Below are 26,619 nucleotides of genomic sequence, written 5' to 3' on the forward strand. Positions count from 1 at the left end.
TTGGTGTTAACATGGTTTCTACAAAACAAAACCAGAAATGTAGGGGTTATGACGTCATTGGCAGGCAACACAATTACACTTTGTACACCATAGATAAATATACGAAGATGTCTCATTAGCGACTGTTTCTATGGGCTGCTATACATAAGCCGTACGCTATATTGTCATGTTCAACTTGACGTCATTCACCATAGTAATCACTGAATATTCTAAAGATGCCACAATCCTGCACAGAATGGCTCAATGGCTCTGTGAGAACCTACAGTATGGTGAATGACGTCAAGTTGACTATTCCAAGATGGCAGCCACATACTGTACGTGCCTGTAGCAGTCAAATGGAGCATCTATACATATATGTGACCCTGGAGTAAAAAAAACAGTCAAAAAGGTACTTTTTTCAAAATTGAGATTTATACATCATCTGAAAGCTATATTTTATATATTTTATTGTCCTACCTTTATTAGGATAACCCCATAAATAATATACCCCAGTAACTCAAGATACAGTCACATACAGTCCGTTTCACTAGTTAAAATTGCGTATTTCCCTCAATTTAAACAATCTTCGAAACATTTGGGTTAATGTAAGTACACAAGTCAGCGACACAAGTGGTTTTTGGATATTTTAATAAAAATATCTTACATGTTGTGCCTTTAATATGAAAACAACCAGGAAAAAACAACCTTGAAAAGTTGAAAACATAATTATTTATGACCAGTTGAACCATATAGCCTACTATATAAAGCCATTTCAGAAATTTGCTTTATATAAATTTTACAATTATTTTTTCATATTTAACTCATTAAATTATATTGTATTGATAAATAAGCAAATATTCTTTTAAAAGACTACTGCCAATAAAAGCAGTGGTTGAAACTCCATTAATCAGGTGCTGCTGACTCTTCTTATCCTTTGCTGTCTTCTACAGTGTGACTCTAGGCCTCACAGTTATGACAGTAAATTGCTTTCCAAAGAGAAATCCAAAGAGAATTCTAAGTACTCTGACTTCGCTCAACAGATCATAAACCTAGCAGCAGTACATGGAAAGACTTAGAACTGTTCCTACGAGAGACTGGCTGAGTTCACTGACACTATTGGAAACAGAGTCAGTGGCTCTAAGCACATAGACCTGCCATTAAATACATGTACAATGCCCTTACAATGCCTGTTTATCTTGTAAATAGCCTTTTAAATACATGCTCCCACACATACTGTATCACTGCCACTGTGAACTAAAGGCTACTGGCTATTTAAATAGAAGTTTGAATAGAAAATAGTGTCAAAGCAGAAAATTAAAACAAATGTAGAACAATTATTATTATTATTATTATTTTAAAGTTTGGGATAATTATGTTTTTTTTTTTTTTTTTTTTTTAATTAGCCTGTTATGCTCACCAATTAAGGTTCCATTTATTTAATCAAACATACAATAAAACAGTAATATTGTGAATTATTAGTTTTCTATTTTACTGTAACTATATACTATATATATTTTACTATATACTATAACTTTCAAATGTAAGTTATTCCTATGATGGCAAAGCTGAATTTTCAGCAGGAAATCATTCTAATTTGCTGATTTTGTGCTCAGAAAACTTTATTATCAATGTTGGAAACAGTTGTGCTGCTTAAATAAGATTAAAATATAAAGTCTATAAGAAATAAATACTTTTATTCAGTAAGGATGATTTACATTGATACAAAGTGATGGTATCAATGAAAACAAATCTGATACATTTATATTTCAAATATATTGTATTATTTTGAACTTTCTATTTATCAATGAACTCTGAAAAAGAAATGTGTCATGGTTTCCATTAAAACATTAAGCTGAAAAAACTCTCTAATTCAGCTTTTTCATCATAGGAATAAATTACATACTGATTATTCCAGACTTCTGACCAGTATATTTGTTATATAATAAGCATATTTCTGTGTTTTTAACCCACTTATGGTGGTGTTTTCAGTCCCCACACTGGTTGGCAGTGGTACCAACCCGGAGTGCCTTAGATCCCCATGCCTGCATCACTGTTGAGGATGTCCAGATGATGGCCAGAATGGCCCGCAGGGGCCAGAGGATTGAGGTGTGTCTTACTATAGGAGCCCAAACACTGCCAGGTGTTGACTCATACAACACTGTGGCTGAAATCACGGAGAGTGAGCATCCTAAACAGGTAGGGGACATTAAATGTGCTTTATTGTACTGATATCATAAAACACACAATGCTTTTAAAGACTCCCTTGCAATTATTACTAATAGCTTGCAACTGGCTGTTTACTTATGTGCTCTTGTAAATCCCGTACAGCTTGTTTTATTCAGCCAAAAACAGAAGTTGTTTTACAAGTGGAGCTAGTTATTTATTTTGGTGAAAGCTAATGAAGGCAACTTGTATTTATTTATTTATTTATTGTGGAATTACATGCACTAATGAATAATGTGCAGTAAGGCCAGGATGTATATATAAATTAAACAGGGTTCTGATTCATTTTGCATTTCTGCACACACACACACACACAAGGTAAAAAAAAGTGAAATCATTTACAAGGTATACATTTAGTCAGTTCTTGGATTCCCTGGGAATCAAACCCATGACCTTGGTGTTATTAGCTTTGTTCTCTACTTTTTGAGCTGTAGTAAAACAGCCTTACTGAGAAATAATTGCAAGGATTATTTGTATTTACAGTATATGCACAGAAGAAAAAAAAAAAAAAAAAAAACTTATAATATACATTTTTTTAAGGTAAACATGTTTTCTTGAGGTTAGTAATCTGCATAAAACATGACCAAACTATATACTGTTACATTCATTGACTTTCTGTTTCCTTATTTGGTCATTTTCCTGTTCTTTTTTGGTTAATTGATTAATCCCCACCTGTCTCCATTCACCTGATTTCTCCCCTCGTGCTTAAATACCCTGTCTTCTGAGTTCCTCCTGGTCTGTGATTCGTTTATAGTGAGTTAGTAGTATTGTGATGTAGTATTGTATCTCCTTGTATAGTTATGTTGGATGTGCCCTCATTCTCCCGTGATCATTAAAAGTACCCTTTAGTACAGTATATCCTCTCCTTCGTGTGCCTTCATTCACACACCAGCAGCCCGTAACAGAATCACGGACCCAACAGTTTATTTAGCTGTGTTTTTCTTTCTTTTTGTTTTGTTTTCTTCCCCTTCCCGGAATGGCCTTACCAGCAGTTCAACTCCTGTCCCTGGAGCAACTGGACCATTTGCTGGAAGACCACACTAGGGACTTTCTCGATCTGCACGCCTGCCAGCGAATGGTCCCAGAGAGGATTTTGCCGCTTTCGTGGAGTGGGTGCTGGAGAAAAATGGATCTTTGTTTACCATCTGCATCGCTGAAGAGGATATCTCCAGCCCCACTCCCAAACCAGAGACCAGCCAGCCGCCATCCCGCTGCAGGGAGATACAGCTAGAGCCCGCCGCAGAGCCTGAGCCTGTCACTGTCGGGGAGCAAGGACTCGAGAGCGTGACTGACCAGGTGTGTGAGCTGGCAACACCGTGCCTCATGGGATTACTGGTGGAGATCGAGGGTGTGGAGGAAAGCCCTGCCCACACTCCTGCGACTGAGGGTGAGCTGCATTTGGTTTCTGGTAATTATATGGAGGGATTAATGGACCTTATAGACTCTCCTGTTTCTCCGCTGGTTCCGTCCAGTCCTGAACCTCCTGTGTTCCCTCCCAGCCTCCCTCTCCCACCTCCTCCTAGACCAGTCAGTTCCTCTGCTCCATTTCTGCTGGTTCCGCCGAGCCCTGAATCTCCTGTTTCTCCGCTGGCTCTGTCCAGCCCTGTTCCTCCTTTGTTTCCTCCCGGACTCCCTCTCTCATCTCCTCCTAAACCAGCCAGTATCTCGACCTCATCTCCGCTGGCGCCAGTCAATCCCACAGCTCACCCTCAGTCAACGCTTTAATAATCAAAACTTCCTAATCATCGGGAAGAAGGAGGCGGGAACCGGCGCACAATCAAATGAAACTTTAATAATCACAAAATAAACAAAACAGCGCATCAGCCCCTCACGGACGACTGATGCGCGCAAATAAAAAGCAAAACATAAACTAAAAGCCCAGGCCTGGTCCTCTCTCGTCCTTCACTATCGTCGGTCCAGTTTTATATCCTTCCATCTCCTACGTGGGACTCAAGACCGGCAGTGGGTCGCAGGTGTCGCTGATTTCCCAATCATTCCGCTGGCCTCACTCCTTGTTCCCACGTCCCTCGGCCCTGCCCCACTCGTCACAAACGTCATCTGGGCACTTCCAGTCTCCAGCTCCACCTTGGCGTGTGGATTCCCTGTCTCCACCTCCAGCCTCCGAGGCCTGGACTCCACCTCGGTCCTTCGACCCTGCGGCTCCGCCTTGGCACCCTGTTCCCTCATCTTCACCGTGGCCCACCTTGGTCAGTCGTCGACCATCCGCCGCTTGGGACTCCACTCCAATGGCTTCACCTCGTCATACCATCCCTCTGGCTCCACCTCCGTACTCAGTCGCTCCGACTCCACAGTGGGCTTCCGGAGCTTCGCTTCCGCCTTGGTTGCCAGTGCTTTCAACACTGCCTTGGACCTCCAGACCCTCTGCATCACCCTGGCTCTGTGGCTGGTCCATCTTGGGCTCCTCACCCACCAGTGCAGTCTCCGTCAGTCAGCCCCCTGGTGTCGTCGGCTCCTCCTCCACCATGGCTCCTCCCGCCGTCGACTCCATCCTGGCTGGTCTCTGGGGCACCATCTAGCTCTTCCTGCTCTGGTCTCCTCCCTGGTTCCTCCCTCCTACTCCACCCTGGGCCCTCTCCATTGCCTGCCCCACACCCGCCTCCAGAACCCCCACCCTCCCTCCGCTGGTATTCATCTTTCGGTGTGAGGATGCACCGTTCCGGGAGGGCTGTTACATTCATTGACTTTGTTTCCTTATTTGGTCATTTTACTTGTTCTTGTTTGGTTAATAGATTAATCCCCACCTGTCTCCATTCATCCAATTTCTCCCCTCATGCTTAAATACCCTGTCTTTTGAGTTCCTCCTGGACCGTGATTGATGTATAGTGAGTAAGTATTGTGATGTAGTATAGTATCTCCTTGTATAGTTTTGGTGGATGTGCCCTTATTCTCCCACGATCATTAAAAGTACCCCTTAATATATCCTCTCCTTTGTGCACCTTCATTCACACACCAGCAGCCGTAACATCCATATATGTTTTTTTTTCCTTTCATCACTCTCAACACTTTCAGCTCTTGATGAGATCACACACAGCAAGAAGCGCAATCAGTGCCATGCTTGCCATTCTCAAAACCAGTCTGAACACCATAAACTCCTTTTATACAGACCTCTCATTAGCCTGTGTGTATCTGCATATGAACCTCACACATTTTTTTACACACTGTATAAAATCCAACCTTAACATGTTTAAAAGACCACACAAAATGTATAAATGGTGTACTGCTTTTAGTATTACATTTTTATATTTGGACTAAAAAGTATTGTATGAAAGAAGGATATTTTAGGGAAAATATTTGTACACCCAGATCAGTGAATGAGACCCACTTAACAAAGCGATTTCGGTGAAAGCTTGCAGTTTATCAAATAACTAACGTTTTTTCAGAACGTTTTTAAATGCTGTGTCATATGCAAAAGACAAACAAGTGCATGAGTCAGACATATCTGTCTAGTGCAACAGAAAAGTAAGTTAAACGGACAGTTAAATGCAAAAACATGTTCTGTGTAAACTACCCCTTAGAATTCTTCAAGGGCTGATTGACACTGACCACACAGGGTCAGACTGAGATGAATGTGATTGTCTCAAATGTCTTAAAACCTAATGTGCTACCACTGCTGACCTCCTGACATAAAGGTTGTTCCAAAGATAGGAATAATTATGCTGCTTCCAGAGATACCTTGCCTTGGCCAAATCCTTGAATTGTGTCCTTTGTGGAGAATGCCATTGACATAACACCCAGTTCAAAAAGAAAATACATCCAAGATTACTGACAAAGTGAAAAAGATGCCAATTAGAGATATATTTCATATTCAGTACTAAAAATCATCTGTAAAAAGAGTTCATGTAGCTGCTGCATAATGAGACAGCGGGAGGTTTCACGTCGGTTAGAATGATGTCTAGGTAGACAGTAGACCATGAAGCAGTTCTCTAGGTTATGGAACAGAACCGTTATCTGTGTGGTCTCCTCTGCTGATTCCCTACAGCCACGATGAGTCATTTAGTGGTCATTCTATAGTTTGTTTGCACTGCTGCTCTGCAGGACATCAGGGAAACAAAAACAGGATCTGTTTCTTGCTCATGCTTGTGTTTATGGAAAGGAATCTGTTAGAGAGGAGTCAGAGGTATAAGGTATCTACAGCCTTAGCCCCAATTTCTCAGCTGCCCAGCTAACACTGTAGCCCTGTTAACTGATCATCATACATCTGTCCAGCATCCACTGCCAACTTATATCTAATTAGAGACTTGTTAGGGAAAGTTTTTTGCTCCTATTAGTGTGCTGCCCTCTCTGTCAGTTCCACAGCAATGTGTTATATTTTAAGCACTCGTCCCTGTTAATATTGTCTGTGGGAGGTGGTGAAAGATTCAGTGCGATTAAGTGTGAAGGGAAAAAGAACCATCTTGCAGTCTTAAATTTTAATAGAAGTGTCCAGCTCGAGTGGTCTGTTATCCCTCACACTCAGATGCATGACCACAGTCACGTGAGAATGAGAGAGAGAGAGAGAGAGAGAGAGAGAGAGAGATAATGACATTTGAGGAACTGAAGTCTCAGACAGAAACTGATATTTAATTGTTTTCTAGAAGTACATTCATCAGGGGAAACTCCCAAAACTGGTCAAGAACATGTCGGGATCGTATTACAACCCAAAATCTAATAAAAAAAAAAAAAAGGAATTGATAAATTATGTTTTAATTAACAAAAATAAAGTCTGAGATTAATGCTTTTCATAGCAGTATAGTAATTATTATTCAAGTTAAGGTATATTCATATGGTCGCCAAGTCTGCATTTATTTGATTTGAAGACATATATTTAAAAGGAGCAATTCTGTTAAAGATTAATTGCTACCTGTTTAAATATGTATTTTTCCCCTCTGATGGCAAAGCTCTATTACTCCAGTCCACAGCATTACACAATCTTTAAGAAATCATTTTAATACGCTGATTTGATTCTCAAGAACCCTTTCTTATTATCACAGTTGAAAATGGTTGGGCTGCTTAATGTAGTGTGGAAACTGTGATAAAATATGAGTTTGGCAGGATTCTTTTATGAACAGAATCTTAGAAAGAACAGCATTTGTAGTATAGATCATTTTAATGCCTTTCATGTCTTTAATGAAATAAAATCATCAGTTCATCATTGTGATCCCAAATTTTAATTGAATGGAGTGTGTGTGTGTGTGTGTGTGTGTGTATATATATATATATATATATATATATATATATATATATATATATATATATATATATATATATATATATATATATATATATATATATATATATATATATATATATAATGCTGTAGCCTGTTACAGTAATGATCATTTAATGAGAATCACTAACCAAGGGTTGAAATCTGACATTTCTGTGAGATTCATTCAATGAAATGAGAACAAGATGTTCTGTACTTTCTCATTCATGTACAGAAGTCCTCAGAAAGCTGGTTTGTTCCTCTTTCGTCCTCTGAACTCCTCCATGATCTCAGCAGGACAGAATGCTGTAAGACTGCTGACTAAATGGGATTCTAGTGCCTCATTTGGTTTTTCAATTATATAATAACTTGACTAAGAGGAAACAGGTCTGTAACCTTGGAAAAGTGGTGAAGCTAGTCTTGTAAGCTTCCTCATACTATAGGCCAAATATATGACAGAATATGAATTTAGGAAGTAGCTTAAGATCCTCATGTTGAGCAAGTAGCATCCTTCTTTTGTGAATTCTCTTTTCCATGTAATACAAAAAAAACCTTTTTCTCTCTAGTGCTGCAAAAGATACTTGAGGTTACTTTAGGTGAAATGGTCAATGTTGTTCTGAATTGGCATTTGTTTAGCATTGTTGTTCTAATAATTTGTCATTAGAGATGAGACTTTCATTCTGTTCTATCAGGTCGTGGGAGTGAATGGCAAGAATGACGTGATGTCTTCTGACACACATACAAGTCATGCGCAATCTCTGCATCATATAATCTTTTACTTGAGAATTTCCTCCTTTTGTTAAAATCAGAAGCAACAGAATGCCAGTTAATTTATGCAGAACTGACATATAGTGGCAGGAAATCCATAGTAAGCATACTGTTTTTTTTTTTTTTTTTTTTTTGTTTATTCAAAACGGTTTATTCAGGAGAATAATGTTATATGACTTCATGATAGACATTCCAAGTACAAGTGAACATATAGCTTTTTTATTATTTTTTTAAATAAATGTCTAAATTTGCAATCTGTATTTAAAATACTTTAAGTCTGTTTGTGTAACCACCACAAAAAATGCCTTTTACAGTCTACACTATTGTTTAAGCGATTTTGTTTGAATGGTATAGAATAGTATCTTATGCTGACCAAGTTGCATTTATTTGATCAGTCAAAACCACAAATATTGTGAAATACTATTACAATTTAAAATAACCATTTTCTATTTTAATAAATTAATGTAATTTATTCCTTTATATACAAAGCTGAATTTTCAGAAGCCATTACTCCAATATATGCTTATTATATGCTGATATGGTGCTCAAAAACCCTTTCTTTTTATTGTCAGTGTCAAGTCAAGTCACCTTTATTTATATAGTACTTTTAATAATACAGATTGTGTCAAAACACTTTACAGTATTAAATATGAAAATAGTGTTTCAATAATGCAAAATGATAACAGTAGACACTTAATTTTCAGTTAAAGACATCATCCAGCTCAGCAGAGTTTAAATAGTATCTGTGCAATCAAGTCGACGAAACCTCTGGATATTAAGTGTTTCCTACTAAGCAAGGCAGAGGTGACAGTGGCAAGGAACCAAAACTCCATCGGTGACAGAATGGAGAAAAAACCTTGGGAGAAACCAGACTAAGTCAAAGGTCCAGTTCTTCTCTGACCAGACGAATCCAGCAGTTCAATTCCAGACTGCAGCAAAGTCAGATTCTGCAGAAGAATCATCTGGTTCCTGTGGTCTTGTCCTGGTGATAATCTGAGACACTGTGGATCTGTCTCTGGGACTCATCTAGTTGTCCCGGTCTCCACTGGCTTTCAGGGCTGTTGAGGTCATCTCCAGGTGCTGATCCACCATCTGGTCAGGAGACTTACCAGATCCGGGTGACTGTGTTAGTGTAGGAAAGAGTTTCATATCTTGTGCAAACCGTGATGCAGGATTATTTGATGAATAGAAAGATCAAAAGAACGGCATTTATTTGAATGTTTTGTAAGGCTATAATGTCACTTCAGATAAATTAAATCCTTGCTGAATAGAAGCATTATTGTTTTTTATTTTATATATTTTTTTACATCTTAATAGTGTAGCTGATTTACATAAAAGGAATTTAAAGTCAACTTGAAATGCAATTTTATTCTCATAATGTTGCATATTTGCAGTAAAAGTGGGACATTTATTGAGAAGAAAAAAAAACAGTTAACTGGGGCTTGATTTTATCTATAGGGACTTCTGAAAGTGAAGTGAGTGCTGCATACTATTAGAGGTTGGTAGGAGGAGAGGAGGTGATAAGTAGGAGGGTTTCGTGAAGACAGCCAACAGGGAAAATCAAGTTGGGAAGTGTAATATTTTTTTTAATATTTTGATGAAAGACTTCGAAAAAAAAACTTTTTTACCCAAACTTATTAGGTTGAATCACTCATTAGTGTTTTGATGTCTCCTTCCTTCGTTGTGTTTCGGTCTATTTATAGCCATATACTCAGTTTATGGTGGAGTTTAGTTTGTGTAGGTGGTTTTGGCTTCCTGTCTGTCACTGAACTGGTGTGTTTTCACTCAGCCTGTTGAGTTTTGATTTCCACCATCTGCAGAAACGGAGACCTCTGATGACGTGATTAGGGCCCCATAGTGTGTTTATGTGTGTGTTTGACAGAAAGAGAGGGCAGAGAGCTACGAGTGACAGTTTTGTGTGTGTGTGTGTGCGTGTGTGGGTTGCTCTGATTGAAGGCAACCATAATGATAGTGTGACAGGTTGTGTGTCCACATGTCTGCCTAATGCCTGACTGCAGGGGAAACATTTTTACTTGGTATTAAAAAAAGCTTTCCCACACACTTTGTGTTGCTGCCCACATTATGAGCAGCTTATACACACTGATTTCTCATAAAAAAATAATTAAAAATTGCTAAAAGAAAACATCTGACATAATACACATAAACACTGTGCCCTTTAGCAAGACACAAGACATAATTGCCAGCTAACCAGAATGAATGAGCTCCCCACTGAAGACCTTCCCTTGTTATTGGTTAACAGTATTTGGGACTCATGAAGGGCATGTTTAATTAGTGTTCATTTAAATGAAGATAAAACTCCTGTAACACTTTTGATTAGGGAACACATATTCAATATTAACTAAGAGTTTTCCCTCAATAAAATTCTAATTTGCTGCTTTATTAATACTAAGTTAGTTGTTAAGTTTAGGTAGCCTGTGGGATCGGGTTAAGTGGTCTAGAATATGGTAATTGAGAATAAGGCTTTAAGGCTTTTTAATAGGCAAGTCGTGGCCTGATGGTTAGAGAGTATGACTCCTAACCTTAAGGCTGTGGGTTCAAGTCTTGGGTCGGCAATACCACGACTGAGGTCCTTTTGAGCAAGGCACTGAATCCCCAACTGCTCCCCTGGCGTCGAAGCATAAATGGCTGCCCACTACTCCGGGTGTTTGTGTGTTCACTGCTGTGTGTGTGCACTTTGGATGGGTTAAATGCAGAGCATTAATTCTGAGTATGGGTCACCATACTTTTCACTTCAACATATGCCTAATAAGTACTAATAATAGCCAATTATGTTAGTAAATTAGTTAGTTAAAAGTTTTTTAAAAGGATTACATTTTGAAAAAATGCTAAAAAACACATGAAACCAATGTGAATAGAAGAAGTGTGTGTGTGTGTGTGTGTGTATGTATGTAAAAAAAAAAATTAAGAACCTAGCACAAAATATCCTATTTATCATTGACCCACACAAATACCTGAAAAGCTTGTGCCACAAATAATAATTATACCATACATTTTGTGGCTGTTCTGTTTGTGTGTGTGTGTGTGTTTGTGTAATGGGAATAGGAATTTTAATATTGACCCTTGAGGTATAACAACAAAAGACAAAGGTTTATATGCTCAGTTTATTTCAATCTTTCAATACATAAAACACATACTATATATATATATGTATACACACTAGGAAGAGAGATTAATAATGTCTACATACGTGTTCCATTATCACGCTAGAGATCACAGATGATTAAGAACAAATAAGCATATTAAGCAAGTAACACTACTGCTATAAAACCAGTGGTAAAAATATGTTATATTACCAGTGCTAACACTACTGTTATAAAACCAGTGGGCAAATCCGTTAAAGGATTTTTAGGCTGCATTAATTAGGTAAACCGGAACCGGAAACACTTCCCATAACAACCTATGTACTTGCTACATCATTAGAAGAATGGCATCTACGCTAATATTTGTCTGTTTCTCTCTTATTCCGAGGTCACCGTAGCCTCCAGATCCAGTCTGTATCCAGATCAGAGGGTAACTGCAGTCACCTGGATCCAGTAAGTATCCAGACATGATGGTGGATCAGCACCTAGAAAGGACGTCTACATCCCGGAAAGACAGTGGAGACCAGGACAACTAGAGTCCCAGATTCAGATCCCCTGTAAAGACCTTGTCTCAGAGGAGCACCAGGACAAGACCACAGGAAACAGATGATTCTTCTGCACAATCTGACTTTGCTGCAGCCTGGAAATAAACTACTGGTTTCGTCTGGTCAGAGGAGAACTGCTCCCCCAACTGAGCCTGGTTTCTCCCAAGGTTTTTTTCTCCATTTTGTCACCGATGGAGTTTCGGTTCTTTGCCGCTGTCGCCTCTGGCTTGCTTAGTTGGGGTCACTTTATCTACAGCGATATCGTTGACTTGATTGCAAATAAATGCACAGACACTATTTAAACTGAACAGAGATGACTGACTGATTACTGAATTCAATGATGAACTGCCTTTAACTATCATTTTGCATTATTGACACACTGTTTTCCTAATGAATGTTGTTCAGTTGCTTTGACGCAATGTATTTTGTTTAAAGCGCTATATAAATAAAGGTGACTTGAGGTAGCCGGCTAGGCCACTGGGCCCGGGACTGTTTCTCGATAGTGCACAACAGAGCTAGGAGAGTAAGATTAAATCTTTCGCATGCACCATTCCCCTGTGGATGGTATGGTGTGGTAAGCATCTTCCTACAGCCATACATCATGCATAAATGCTGCACCAGAGTTGACTTGAACGCTGCTCCCTGGTCTGTGAGAATTCGCTGTGGGCAGCCAAAAGGGAGGATAAGTGCCATCCACAGGGCCTGTGGTAAGAGCCGTCTGATCCTTGGTAGGTACAGCCAGTGCGTATCTAGAGAACAGATCCATAATGATCAGGATGTACTGGTACGTGTCAGAAGGCCTCCCAAAGGGACAGATAGTCTAAGGCCACAGTCTCAAAGGGGTAACTAGAGACAATTGGGCACATTTGTGCCCACGCTACTGGGATGATAATTTGCTTCACCGATGAGCCTGTATCTGGTTCCGCAACGCACCTCACCAGTGTCCCATCACACCGCTCCAAATTTCGCCACTCTCGGAGCAGGCAGCGAAGCTGGGGAGACAGGATCGCCAGGTTATAGATTACCGGGGGTTCATTGCTCCCCTTCCAAGTATGTAGGAGTTGCAAATCAGGATCATCCCTCTGCCGTTCCCCCCATTGTTTTTGCAGGGTAGGTGGATTCTAATGATGAAATGCCTGCCGTGGCGTACACTGTGTGCTCCGTTGCCTCTCCGTTGCATTTCGATTGGCTGCCCCTGGTCGGTAACGTAGATTGTATAAATAGTTTGCAAGTTGGGCCACCCATCTTTGCTCCGTTGCACCCAGTTTCGCCGTTTCAAGATGGACCAGAGGATTATTATCGGTAAAAACTGTAATCTTAGCTCCCCACAGATAAAATGCAACTCACGTAAATGGAAAATGAAATCCCTGACACCCTCCACTGGTTCCTGTTTACAATTAAAAAACTGGACTCGCAACTGAGCTACTGGTTGTTGGACTCCATACAGTTCACTTAAGGCCTCTAAAATTTTTATGTCAGTGTCACGTTTGTCAGCCACCAACAGCACCACATCTCTTTTAGCATTTGCCTCCAATGCACTCAGCACAAAGTCCACCCGTTGCTCTACATTCAGCCCCTGGGCCCAGATAAAGGCTTCAATTTGTGTTTTCCATTCTAAAAACTTTGATACACCCCCTTCTCCACTAAACTTTGGGACCCATGCCCCCCCCCCCCCCCCCATAAACCATGGCATCAATGCAGCTACCATTTTTGGCTGTGCACCCACTACCTGAGGCTGTTCGCTGCTATTCATATTGTTGTGTATGTCAAGGATCCTGCTGACTATGCCAAAATTATAACGGGAATAGGAATTTTAATATTGACCCTTGAGGCACAACAACAAAAGACAAAGGTGTATAGGCTCAATTTATTTCAATCTTTCAATACATAAAACACATACTATGTAGATGTATACACACTAGGAAGAGAGATTAATAATGTCTACATACGTGTTCCATGATCACGCTAGGGATCACAGATGATTAAATACAAATAAGCATATTAAGCAAGTAACACTACTGCTATAAAACCAGAGGTAAAAATATGGCGCCCTCTAGGGGGAAGTGAAGTCCCAAGGTCACAAGGTCATGGGTTGCGGTGCATGAAGTCGTGTTTGGGCTCCGGCTACCTCCCGGTTATCAGAATCCATCAGCTTTTATCCTCTCCAGCCACTAATCATGAAGGCTGCTGATTGTTCCCCATTATCAGCCGCACCTGTGCATGATCGTCTCACACACACATACAGACATGTGCAAAACCCCGCCCCCCAGACAGTTTATTCGACATCTCAATTACGTGTAGCCCCGCTACATTTGTATGCAAGCAATTCAACTTTTTATCTGCCAGACAAAAAAACATTTGAAGGAGACATCATTCTGGAGTAAGCAACACTCCACTCCGCTCCAATAGCTGAACCACCACATAGACATGCCCTGACAACCACCCACAACTCTCTAGCATCACAGTGGCAAGTTTAACATGGAAGAGCACTGCTCACAAGTCAAGTTCCTCATACAATACAGCACTTTTACAAAACAAATGTCTTTTTCTTTTGGTTTAAATTGAGGTACGTAAATGGAATATTGGTGATTCTGTTTGCCTTTCTCTAAGCCACTGTTGCTGTCACTGAATTGTACATTTTAAATGTCAACACCCTTGCAATGTCTTGCCAAAAACTGACAATCACACAGTTATAAATCAGTGTGCCTGTACCTCTATAGTTAGGCAGTCGTGCAACGGTGTTGTTGTGTAGGATGTTTCCTGGGGTTTCACCGTGTCATGAGTCACGACCCATGTTATTTTAATTAGCGTCGATGCATTACAGCATTCCTTTGTGCTGTACCGCACTGCACTGTGTCACAATGTTGTCCTCTGCTGTGCTGTGCTGTGCTGGACTGGGTGTAGCTGGTCCTGTCTGCAGTAATTACACATCCAGTGTCATCCTCCCCCACAGTGGCAAAGTTGGAACATGTCTGAGAAAAGAACTAGTTCATTAATCGTGTCCATGACTTGGCTGCCTGAAGCAGGAGAACACACACTTTTATACCCTGATGCACCTAGAATGGGGGTCTTTGGTAAAATGAGTTGGTTCATTTTCAAATAAAACACAGGGAACATGGGAAAACTGAGTAAGGATTTTAGTAGTCTTCTTTATATGTTAAAATTTTGGTTGAAATGCCAATAAGCTGATAATTATTTGTATGATATTGTCATTTACTGCTAAACTGCCGACTGCTAAACTGGTTGAGTTTAAGGTTTGAGGCTTTCAGTAAGATTTTGTGGGAACACTTTAGAAAAGGGAATACTCATTCACTATTAACTACGAATTTTCCCTAAATAAATTCCTAATTTGATGTTATTAATAGTTCATAAAGCAGTTGTTAAATTTAGGTATTGGGTAGGATTAGGGATGTAGAATAAGGTCATGTAGAATAAGGCATTAATATGTGCTTAATTACTACTAATAAATGGCTAATATTCTAGCAATATGCATGCTAATAAGCAACTAGTCAAGTCAAGTCACCTTTTTTATATAGCGCTTTAAACAAAATACATTGCGTCAAAGCAACTGAACAACATTCATTAGGAAAACAGTGTGTCAATAATGCAAAATGATAGTTAAACTAGTTGAGATACTTTTTTTTTTTTTTCAGGACCATTTAACCATTTCAAATCATGTCTGTAATTATTAATATTATTATTATTATTATTAGTAGTAGTAGTAGAAGAAAAAGTAGTAGCATTAGTAGGCAGTTGTAGTTTTTGTTTTGATTTTCTTTCTTTTTTTAGCAACTGCCAAAGTCTTTACCAAGTTTTGTACCATTAAAAAAATATAATAAAATTGGGGGTCAAAAATGATTCAAACAGCACCAGAGGGTTAATAGCACTATTAAATGATTAGTATCCCGGATACTAATCACCCGGATCCAGTACGTATCCAGACCAGATGGTGGATCAGCACCTAGAAAGGACCTCTACTGCCCTGAAAGACAGCGGAGACGAGGACAACTAGAGCCCCAGATACAGATCCCCTGTAAAGACCTTGTGTCAGATGACCACCAGGACAAGACCACAGGAAACAGATGATTCTTCTGCACAATCTGACTTTGCTGCAGCCTGGAATTGAACTATTGGTTTCGTCTGGTCAGAGGAGAACTGGCCCCCCAACTGAGCCTGGTTTCTCTCAAGGTTTTTTTCTCCATTCTGTCACCGATGGAGTTTCGGTTCCTTGCCGCTGTCGCCTCTGGCTTGCTTAGTTGGGGTCACTTCATCTACAGCGATATCATTGACTTGATTGCAAATTAAAACAGACACTATTTCAACTGAACAGAGATGACATAACTGAATTCAATGATGAACTGCCTTTAACTATCATTTTGCATTATTGAGACACTGTTTTCCAAATGAATGTTGTTCAGTGCTTTGGCGCAATGTATTTTGTTTAAAGCACTATATAAATAAAGGTGATTGATTGATTGATTGATAGTATTTCAGGATTCTTAAATGACCGTAAATATCACAAAAGAGAAATGAACTTACAAACTAAATTATCTTATTACTGATAAATTAAAACATTCCTTCTATCGCCTGCTAACACTTCTGTTAAATAATCAGTATCTATTAAGCAGAGATTCTCAATTGTTCTGGTATTTTCTGCATAACCACTGACACAGAAGAGACTTTACACTGGTGCATTATAATACAATCAATTTCGGTTACACTTTATTTTAAGGTGTCCTTATTCAGTGTAATTATACATTTAAGTACTGATTAATACTATTTAAATACATGTTTTATATGGTTTCGGTTAGGATTAGGGTTTGGTTTGGGGTTACTTGCATGTAATTATGCATAATTAATTGTTATTACAACAGTAAGTACATGTAATGTGTAACAAGGACACCTTAAAATAAAGTGTTATCTCAATTTCAAATACACATAGCCTTAAACATCACATAAAAAACTAAACAAACTGTGGTTTGGTTGTTTTACATGTTGGTGGAACTATCTTTTCCTGTCTAAATGGGTGCAGTTTGCACACTAAAGAAGCTGCAGTGTGGACCTGACCTTGTGGCTCTAGCCAAAGGGTCTCTTTTCTCACATTACTACCTCATGTGAGACTGCCTACCTTATATGAGTGCTGTCACTTGACTGTTAATTTGAATTTTCATGAAGAGACAGATCTGATGGAATTTCAAAGCCATGATGTCAAAAAGCCTAACTGAATTCCCCACTTTGCGAATGTCATTCAGTCTCATTCAGAATTAGAACATACTCAACCCCACCGAAGTGAAGGAGATGAGACCACCAGTGAAGAAATCATAACAGACTGTGTTTGCTCTACTTTCGGTCTCCTATTAATCCCAGCAATGCTCATATGAGTCTTTCTGTTTTTTTCTCTCTCTCTTTTGATTCCTTCTTCCCTCTGCTTTTGATCTCTTTGTATTACAGCAGATGGTGTGTGTTGTTATGGGCTTTTATATTTCCCCAGAAATAACCTTGGAGACTATCCTCATCATCGTCATCATCATCAGCCTCAATATCATATGTAGTCTGAGAAGAAAAACACAGTAGTCTAAATAAACGTCTAAAAGCAGGCCTGTTCCACTGAATTTCACAAAAGGCTTTGAAATGCAACTTTAAATGTGATTTTTTTTTTTTTTTAAGTAAGGGCAAGGTTCATTATGAAACATGAAATCTATTACTTAAATCAGTCTAATTAATTCCATTCTTATTAAAAAAAAAAAGGATCGGAACCGCATTTAAAAACTGTTCCAGTGGTATGGAGATTAGATGTAATGAAAAGAATTAAAGTCAGTGCTTTAAAGCGATAGGAGTAGAACCTTTTTTAAACTATGAATCACATTTATTATCTCCAATGAATGTTTAGCATCTGTTCATTATAGCCATCGCCCACTTTTTTATTGAGATTAATTTTATGTTATAAGATAAATTACACCATGACTTATATATGCAGTTTAATATTCTGGTAACACTACTCGAGAAATGTTAACTGCCAAATATGGAAGCAGTGAGGAATATAATTGCGTGTGGGAAGAATATAAGTTGAATTGAAAGTTTATATATAGGCCGTTTATAAGAGTGTGCTGTTGGTCAGATTGTCAGTGTGTTGAAATGGCATTCACCCAGTGAAAGATCTATTATTTGTCATTTACTCACCCTCAGATTGTGCATGACTTTTTCTTCCATGGAACACAAAAGAGGATATTATGAATTGTTTTTGTCCTAACAATGTGAGTCATTTGGGGTCCTCAGTAATTTTGGACTCCACTGACTCTTATTGTATAGACAACAACAAAAAAAAAAAATCTAAATATCTTTAGTCTTCAACAGTAAAAAAATGTAAGTATACATGTCTGGAACAGCATGACAGATTTTCATTTAATTGTAAACTAACTTCCTGTTCCGCAAAATCCTTGAATTGTTTCTTCAATATAGATATTCCATTAGAAAGGCAATTTTTTTGTGTGTGTGTTTTAACATCTTTTATTGGCAAATCAATAATGCATTGTCATAAAAATACAATCAAATTTCCTAGATGCGATACCATATTGTTTCCCAGAAACAGCAGCGAGTTGGCTTTCAGTAACTTTGAAAGCTGGCCTCAACTAATGCCTGCAGAGGCATCTTGTAGGGTTTACTCTGTCATAACCATTAATTTCTCCTTCTCCAGGGCCCAGGCTTCTGCCTTATAAATAATTCATTGAGCTGTGATAAAACCTTGTGGCACCCAGAATAGCTGCTTCATACCAGCAAGCAGAGGACAGGGAACTCGAATAACTCTCTGCATCTACTGTACACTGTGTTCATCTTAACCTTAAGTGTTTCCTGTTATTTAACAGCATGAGACCATAAATGCAGTATTGTATACACTGCTCTGTAATGAATGACAGGGATTATTCTGATTATTGTAATAAAAATTTAAGCTATATCCAGGACATAACAAAAAGGATGCCAGTAATATTGTGAAATATTTTTAGGATAAGAAATCTATTTGATTAAAAATATATATTTTCTGTGTTTAGTGATCTTCAAATGATCTTTCAGAATACATTCTAATATTCAGATTTAATTCATAATTGAATTGAATTCAATTAAATAATTGATTAAGTAACAGTTTTTATGATCACAACTGAAAAACGTTCTGCTTTTTTTTTTTATTAGATTTTTTTGGCAAAACGTGAACTCTTTTCAGGATTCTTTGATGAACAGAAAGTTTAAAAGAACAGCATTTATTTGATAAATGGATTATATGCCATGTTACATTTGCTTTTCCATGCCTCTTTGCAACATATTTAATATAGAATATAAATAAATAAAAATGATAGAGCATATAAAATAGACTTTTATCTTTTTATTTAAGCATTTATGCAATCAATATTGGCAAATAAATGTAAAAAAAAAATACAATCTGAACTACTGTCTAAGTGGGAAAAATACCCTAATTGCTGAGTATTTGAGATTCGTATAACCTTTTTTTCTGGCAAAACCAGATCTATCTGGGTAATCAAAATTTGGTCGGATTACTGTTTGCAGACTTAAAAGTTTGGTCAATTAGAAAAAAAAAAATGGAATAAAGGTAATGGTGTGAAAAGTGTTGGTGTTTTTATGTTCCCGCAAATTTAACTGTCTTTTAAAATGAAATTAGTCATTATGGAATGCATAGTCAGTTTACTGATTCAGCATTTTCCGAAACATGTCCCGTCTCTGTAATAGACCCAGTTCATTCAGGCAAAGTTCAGCTTGCCCAAACTATATTTCCACAAGCCTAAATCTGTACATTCCTCTATAACAACCAGCAATGAGTAGAACAACTGCAGTTTCCTCATCTTTATTTGGATTTGGTTTGTTGTTTTTGTCTCCTAATTCACTCTGTCCATCATCCCACTCCCTTCTTACCATTTTGGGCCCATCAACTGGTCTTTTAGACCCAGAATGAGGCTGAGATGTTTATATCCTCTGATAACACCAGAGTGAATTTAACCTCCTCAGGATCTCCTGTTTGTTGTTCCTGGCCTGTGATGTATGCGGGGGACTCCATAGGAGAAACCAGAGTTTATAATGCTCTCCACACTCCATCAGTATGTGGATGACAGGAGGCCATAACGTTCATGACATTTGGGGTTCAGACAAGGCAACAGGGATTTTTAAACTGCCCTCATATTTAATTTAGGGGACAGTGTCATTACTGATTGGTTTACTGCACCCCTTGCACGGTTGAACAATTCATTATGAAGTTTGACAAAGGGTTTCCTTTTTGGAATGGGTAATGTGTTAATAATTATTCTAAAATATCAGTCTAGTTTCTGTTTTTCTATTTTCCATCCTCAAGATTTTTTTCTTCTAGAGTTAGAATGGGATTTACTGACCACTTTTTGAAATCTTTACCAAATTTTTTGGAAGATATTTATTACTTTCTAAAGACGTTTGACCTTATATGTTCCCTCCCACTTTTTAAAGTTCCTACATCCTAAATGTTTGCCGTTACCTCAAATTATTTTGTACTAGTGGTTCTCAAATTACTGTTGCTTAATACATTTCATACAGTTCAATGTTGAATTATAAAGCTATATTATAAAGCTATGTTATGAAACGTTTGCCTCTCTGTGGTTGAAACATAATTTATTTATTTATATTTTTTTTATGCCAGTTTTCCAGTTGTACTTTGAATCTCAGTCTGCTTGAGGAAACCCCATAATTCATATTTGCCATTGTATAACGGATCTTGTTTTGGCACGAGCCCTGTCACTTTCTGTTTTTCATTCTGCACTTTGAGGTTTCTTTGTTGTGAGAATGGCTCACTTTTGGTTAAATTTAAAACTGTCCATGTTAAGAGCTGGCTAGCTGGCTAGTTCAAATTCTGCACAACAACACTATTTATTGTAGCTACAAGGCACAACCAGATCTCAGAACCCACACCTGCGATAGTCATTTTTTTTAATGTTTTTAAGTTTCTTATGCTCACCACAGCTGCATATTATTACAGACCATTAGTGGTATTAGTGTTCAGTGTCACAATTAAGGCAGTTTAAAATAAAGATATCTATGTTTGCTCTAGCCTTGTCCTAGTTAGAGATAAGGCTTATGCAAGATGGGGACCTTTATTCTGCGAACAAACAGAACCTTGAGCCCTGGTGTTTCTGGCCACAGCCAGAGACATGGCTGAAAATACTGATCATTCTCGCTGATGGATGGTAACGGGAACCCTCAGTATAGACCTTTGGAGTGTATTACTCATCACGGCTAATGAGGGTGCTGGTGACAGCCAGTGAGTCAGATGTTCTATACATGTGTCCTGTGTTATCTGTGAAATAAGAGGATTAGCGACAGATTTCACATTGCAGATATTTGTCAATGGCTACTTTAAAAGGTACGATTACATTTATGAATGGCTACAATAAAACGGAGATAATAATTTTAGGTAGCCTATTGTTTTTAAGGTGAAAAAAAAAATCTTTCAAGTTCTCAGAAGCATGAGCATTCAGATGACAGCACATTTTCTCTCATATTCCTAAATGAAGTGGATTTGGAAATGGAAACTGTTGTTTATTTTGTTTTATTTTATTTGTGTGTGTGTGTGTTTTAAATTATTATTATTTCTTTCATCTTTCTAAAAAAAAAAAAAGATACATCATGCATGCAAGGTCAAAAAACGCTTGGTAACTGCTGGAAGTGGTTCCTAGAACGAGCCCCAGATTGTGGCAGGGGCAAAGGGACTCCGCCCACTGAACCCACTGAAACAATCACCACTGAAGTGCTGTCTTGCCAACACAGCTTCCAAGAGCATGCTGAATTCGTAGTTCATGACTGGACACACAGTTGAGCAGAACGATACTGTCGCTCGGGCTCAGAAGTGAAAATATGCATTGTGCCTGCTGCCTTATTATTATACTCACACTGTGGTCAATGGCAGCTAGATGCAATAATTGCATGCCAATGTGCATTGGCTTGTTTAGTTTACACTCTAAGTAGATTGGACTAACAAAGCGATATCCCAATCTGTGGTCACCGAGGTGACATAGATAGTGACCAAGGAAAAGAGAACTGTTATTTCTCATACTTATGCTTGTAATTCAGTGGAGTCAGCTGGTCCAAATAAATCATGTATTGAGCCATTTTTCTAAAGTAAGCATTTTGTGAAGCCCACATTGAAGATTTGGATTGTACTGCTGTGGTATAGTGAAAGAAAAAGATTTTTAACTACTAATACTTTTACATTTATCGTGCACTTTTGGCTATACAACTTTGCAGATCACTTACATTCACAAACAGTACAGCTACATTACAAACTGCAAGAAAGGCAATATTCTGAACTGCATAAAAGGGGCACTGCTTTAATTGACATGCATTAAAAAGATAAAAAGAAATACAGTAAAGAAGTTTCTAATGTTACATATATTTATATTTTAAATACATTTTGAACTTTCTATTCATCATTCATGCTGAAGAATGCTGAAAAAAAAATTAACGGATATTATTATATTAGGTTATTTGAAGGGATCATGTGACACTGAAGATTTGAGTAATGTCGGTTTTTCATCACATGAATAAATTACATTTTAAAATACATTAAAACAGAAACATTTTAAAAACAAATTACAATACTATTATTATTATTTTGCTGTTTTTTAATGCTGTCGCATACTGTCAATTTTGCTTGGTTTACTGAAAACATATACAGTATAGGGAAAGATTGAGAAGATGTCCAACTGAGCAGGTAAATTCTAACCTTTGTCCAAGTGTATTTTCTCAGAGCAACTTTTTAAATCAAAGTGATGTATAGTAACAATATAACACCAACATGTCATTAAAAATAAAATCACTGAGTTGGAGAAAAGATCACCCCCTTGTATCAGTATTTTGTTAAATCCAACCTTTTGTTTTAATTACAGCCTTTAGTCTGTTGGGATATGTCTCTGTCTCCACTAACATTGCACATAGACTTTGCAATATTTGCCCACTCTTCTTTTCAGAACTGCTCATGTTCAGTTAAATTTGATGATGATGGTTTGTGGTTTTCAGTCTTAAAGTCATTGCACAGATTTTCAGTGGGGTTTAAGTCTGGGCTCTGATTAGGCCATGCAAGGACATTCACCTTTTTCCCCTTCAACCACTGCATGCTCCGTTCTGCTGTGTGCTTTGGGTCATTGCCATGTTGGAAGGTAAACCTTCTTCCCATTGACAACTTTCTGGCAGAGGGCAGCAGATTTTCCTTCAGAGAAACACCCCATAACAGGATATTATTAAATCCATGCTTTACTGTAGGAATGCTGTTATTTGTATGATAAGCTGCATTGTATGGGCAGTCAGACATATCGTTTAGTGTGGAGGCCAATTAATTACATTTTAGTCTCATCTGCCTCAGAAAGGTGTGTTTTGGTAAAGATCAGTCATGACTGCATCTGACCTTTCTTTAGGAGTGGCTTTTTTCTTGCAACGTTCCAATACAAGCCACATTTGTGGAGATTTTGTGATGTTGTCACATGCACACAATGGCCACTCTTTGTCATAATTTCCTGCAACTGCTTCAGAGTTGCTGTAGGCCTCTTGGCTCTTTCATCCAGTTAGGAGTGACATCCTGATCCAGGGAGGATCCGTGTTGTACCAAATACCTTCCACTTCTTAATAAAAGACTTCATTGTGATAAAGCCTGGAATGTTTTATATTATATTATATTATATATTATAATTAATATAATTTTTTATATATTTTTTTTTGTATCCATTTACTGACTTGAACTTTATCCTGGAGATCTTTTCATAGTGCCTTGCCACCCAGAGTTGATTGTTTGCTTCAGCTGCACTACCAAGGACTGAAATTCCAGGAAATATATTTTCATGCTGTGCTTATAGAAATGACCACAGCTTAACACAGTTGATTGATTTGTGTGCCATTGAGAAGGTTATTAGCTACATCTGATCTAGTTTACAAGTCTTTTTTAGGGGGGGGGGGGGGTGTCGAGGGTAATCCTTTTTCCAACTCAGTTATTCTGTTTTTTTTTTCTGACATGTTGATGTTATATCTTTCTCTCAGATGTTTTAATTTCAGACTACAAATAATAAAAAATTGATTATTTTAAAGTGATTCTTTTCTACACTCACTATATATCATGATGATAATGATAATGCATCATCCGTTATATTAGGGGAACTAAATGGAAACATTTGCTAATTTAGTTTTTATTGCACAACATTAAAATAATGACAGTGGCACCATTACTGGGTTAAGATTAACCTCGACCTCAGGCAAAAATCCCCCTTGCATAAACTTATATTAACTGTCATCTAGTTTTTGTGTACTTTATAATCATTTTTTTTTATTATTATTATTTATTAAAGGGGTGTCATTTATGTGAAATGCTGAATCAAATTTTCTATTTGAATTAGTTAATTCATTATTCAATCAGTTACAAAATAAGGGCACAGAGTGAGCTGCCATTGATGTTCTCTCAATAATTAAATTTTTTAATGCAAAATTCATCAAGCCTTGAGATATGAATATATTCAAGGCTGGTAGTCTGGCACTAATTTCTAATATTTCAAAAAAAAAAAAAAATTCATTTGATGCTTTTCTAAAACTGGTTAAAATCACTTACAATATCAATAGCACTTTAATATAATGCACATGACCTTGACTCCTAGAATCACCAATGACTCAGTTTTCTGAGAACGTGATAGGAAATGAGATTTAGTATACAAGAACAAAAACCTTCCAAGTGTCCAATTGGAATATAAAAAATACATAATAACTACAATCTTCAGTGAATTTCAAATGGAATAATATAGCTGCAAGCAGCAATTACAGGGCCAAGCAGTCCACCGGCAAATTGAGGAGCTAAGCATGGCATGGAGGATCACACCAAATGCCACAATAAGCATTGATTACATAAATTTTAGGATGATTGTAATTGAAATGGCTGAACAATCGTAAATTCAAGCACTAGTAATATGAGTAAATGGCTTACCACTTTTGAACAAAAGGTGGTGCTGTAATCAAATCATTTTGGTGTGTTCTGAGTGAGGTGAAAATGGCACACACAAAGTTTGGTGTCAGTATGGCAAAGCATTGCAGAGATACAAACAGAAGTGTCATTTTGGCATCATTCTTCAAATTCGTCGCTGTGGTACACAAAAATGGTTTTGTCTATCGACACAAAATCCATAGCATTATGTCAGAATTGAATTTATTCGAATTGACTTGAATTTAGTGAAAATCGGACCAACGGATGATGAGGAGTTTGAAAAAGTTTTTTTTTACATAAATCAAAATGGTGGACAGGAAGTTCAGCTTACTCTGAAATATTTGGTATCTATGTTGTTGGCATAAGCCAGGGAATATTTTTAGAGCAGTTTTATTGCAATAGGCTAATTAATTAAAAAGTTATTAGCATTTTTAAAGTGTAATTATTCATGGTTACCGAATGGTTTATTACCTTTGACCAATAGGTGGTGCTGTTACCAAATTGATGTGGCATGGTCAGTTTGAGGCATAGACAGTAAAACAAATGGACACAGTGACCCCAATGGAACTCAATTGAGACAAGTGAAGCCCATTTTTAGCGTTTTTTAGCACTTCCGTTTCTGACGCGCAGACTCAAATGAAGCTTGACGACGTCAGCAACCTGTCTGACAGATGTAAATCTTCTAGTAGCTGTGCGTGCAAACTGCCATCGTTAATCTTGCAGAGACGGCGAGCTTGAGCGGGGAGTTCTTTGGCGTAAGTGAGCAGGAGTAAGTATTCTGATTAATTATTTTGTATAGTATTTTAAAATGTAACGCCAGTACGCCATATTAAGTTAGTTGCCTGCGAGCTTCTCCTCCTGTCTGTACGGTAATGCGACAGAGAGTCAAGTGGTTATGATGCAATCGTTAGCTAGTTTTACAAAAACTGTTTCTACTGGGCTATAATGTAACATAGAAGGTAATGGAGCCCTTTATACATTGTCTTGTATCTTTAGAAATAAATAATGGACAAATGGGAGTCTTTAAACGCCTCAGATGTAAAGTTATTCACTGTCAAAGTGACGCCAAAATGAGTGGGAGTCAATGGGATGCTAACCAAGTGAAGTTCTGCTACAAGACTTCAAGACTTCCTTCCTGCCTGGTTTGAGGTGACAATGACAGATACAAAGTTTGGTGCGAATATGTCAAAGCTTTATAGATACAGCCTCAAATGCATTTTGGCACCCTTCCAGAAAATTCGTTGATGCGCTAAATGAACCGTTTCATATATCGACACGAAATCCATTACTTTTTGCCAGCTTGGTCTGAAGATGATACAAGTCAAATTTGGGGAAAATCGGAATAACGATCTAGGAGGAGCTTGAAAAAGAATGTTTTAAACATTAATCAAGCGGACAGGAAGTATGGCCAATTTTGGCATTATTGGTATATATGTTCTCAGTATGATCCAATGAACACAGTGAGATCATTTTAATTTCAATAGTCTAATATATTCAAAAGTTATTAGCATTTTTTGATATTTCATTATAACTTTTGCCACCAAACTTTTTGAATACCATCAGGGCATGGAGCCAAACATTTTTGTAATTTTTTCGTAACAATACGATAATGCGTTCAAAAAATACAGCATTTTAAAACATAAATCAAAATGGTCAACGCCTAAAATGGCCTAATATAGCCTCACATGCATTTTTGCATGCTTTATGTCAAATTTGTTCGCGTGTCATACAAAAAACGTTTGGACGAATCAACTTCAATTCCATAACTTTTTACCAGCATGGTTGGAAGATGATCTGAGCCAATTTTCGTGATAA

At 37.8% G+C, this 26,619-nt stretch overlaps 1 protein-coding gene across 1 annotated transcript in view; it reads left to right on the forward strand.

The window, feature by feature from the left end:
- Positions 1-26,619, forward strand: part of LOC128030224 (carboxypeptidase Q-like) — a 41,042-nt gene that overhangs the window by 857 nt on the left and 13,566 nt on the right. The window contains 2 exon segments of the mRNA XM_052617693.1: positions 1,969-2,015; positions 2,018-2,175. Coding sequence (XP_052473653.1) covers positions 1,969-2,015; positions 2,018-2,175 — 205 coding nt within the window.

The sequence above is a fragment of the Carassius gibelio genome, chromosome A16 (assembly GCF_023724105.1).
Source record: "Carassius gibelio isolate Cgi1373 ecotype wild population from Czech Republic chromosome A16, carGib1.2-hapl.c, whole genome shotgun sequence".
NCBI classification, from domain to species: Eukaryota; Metazoa; Chordata; class Actinopteri; order Cypriniformes; family Cyprinidae; genus Carassius; species Carassius gibelio.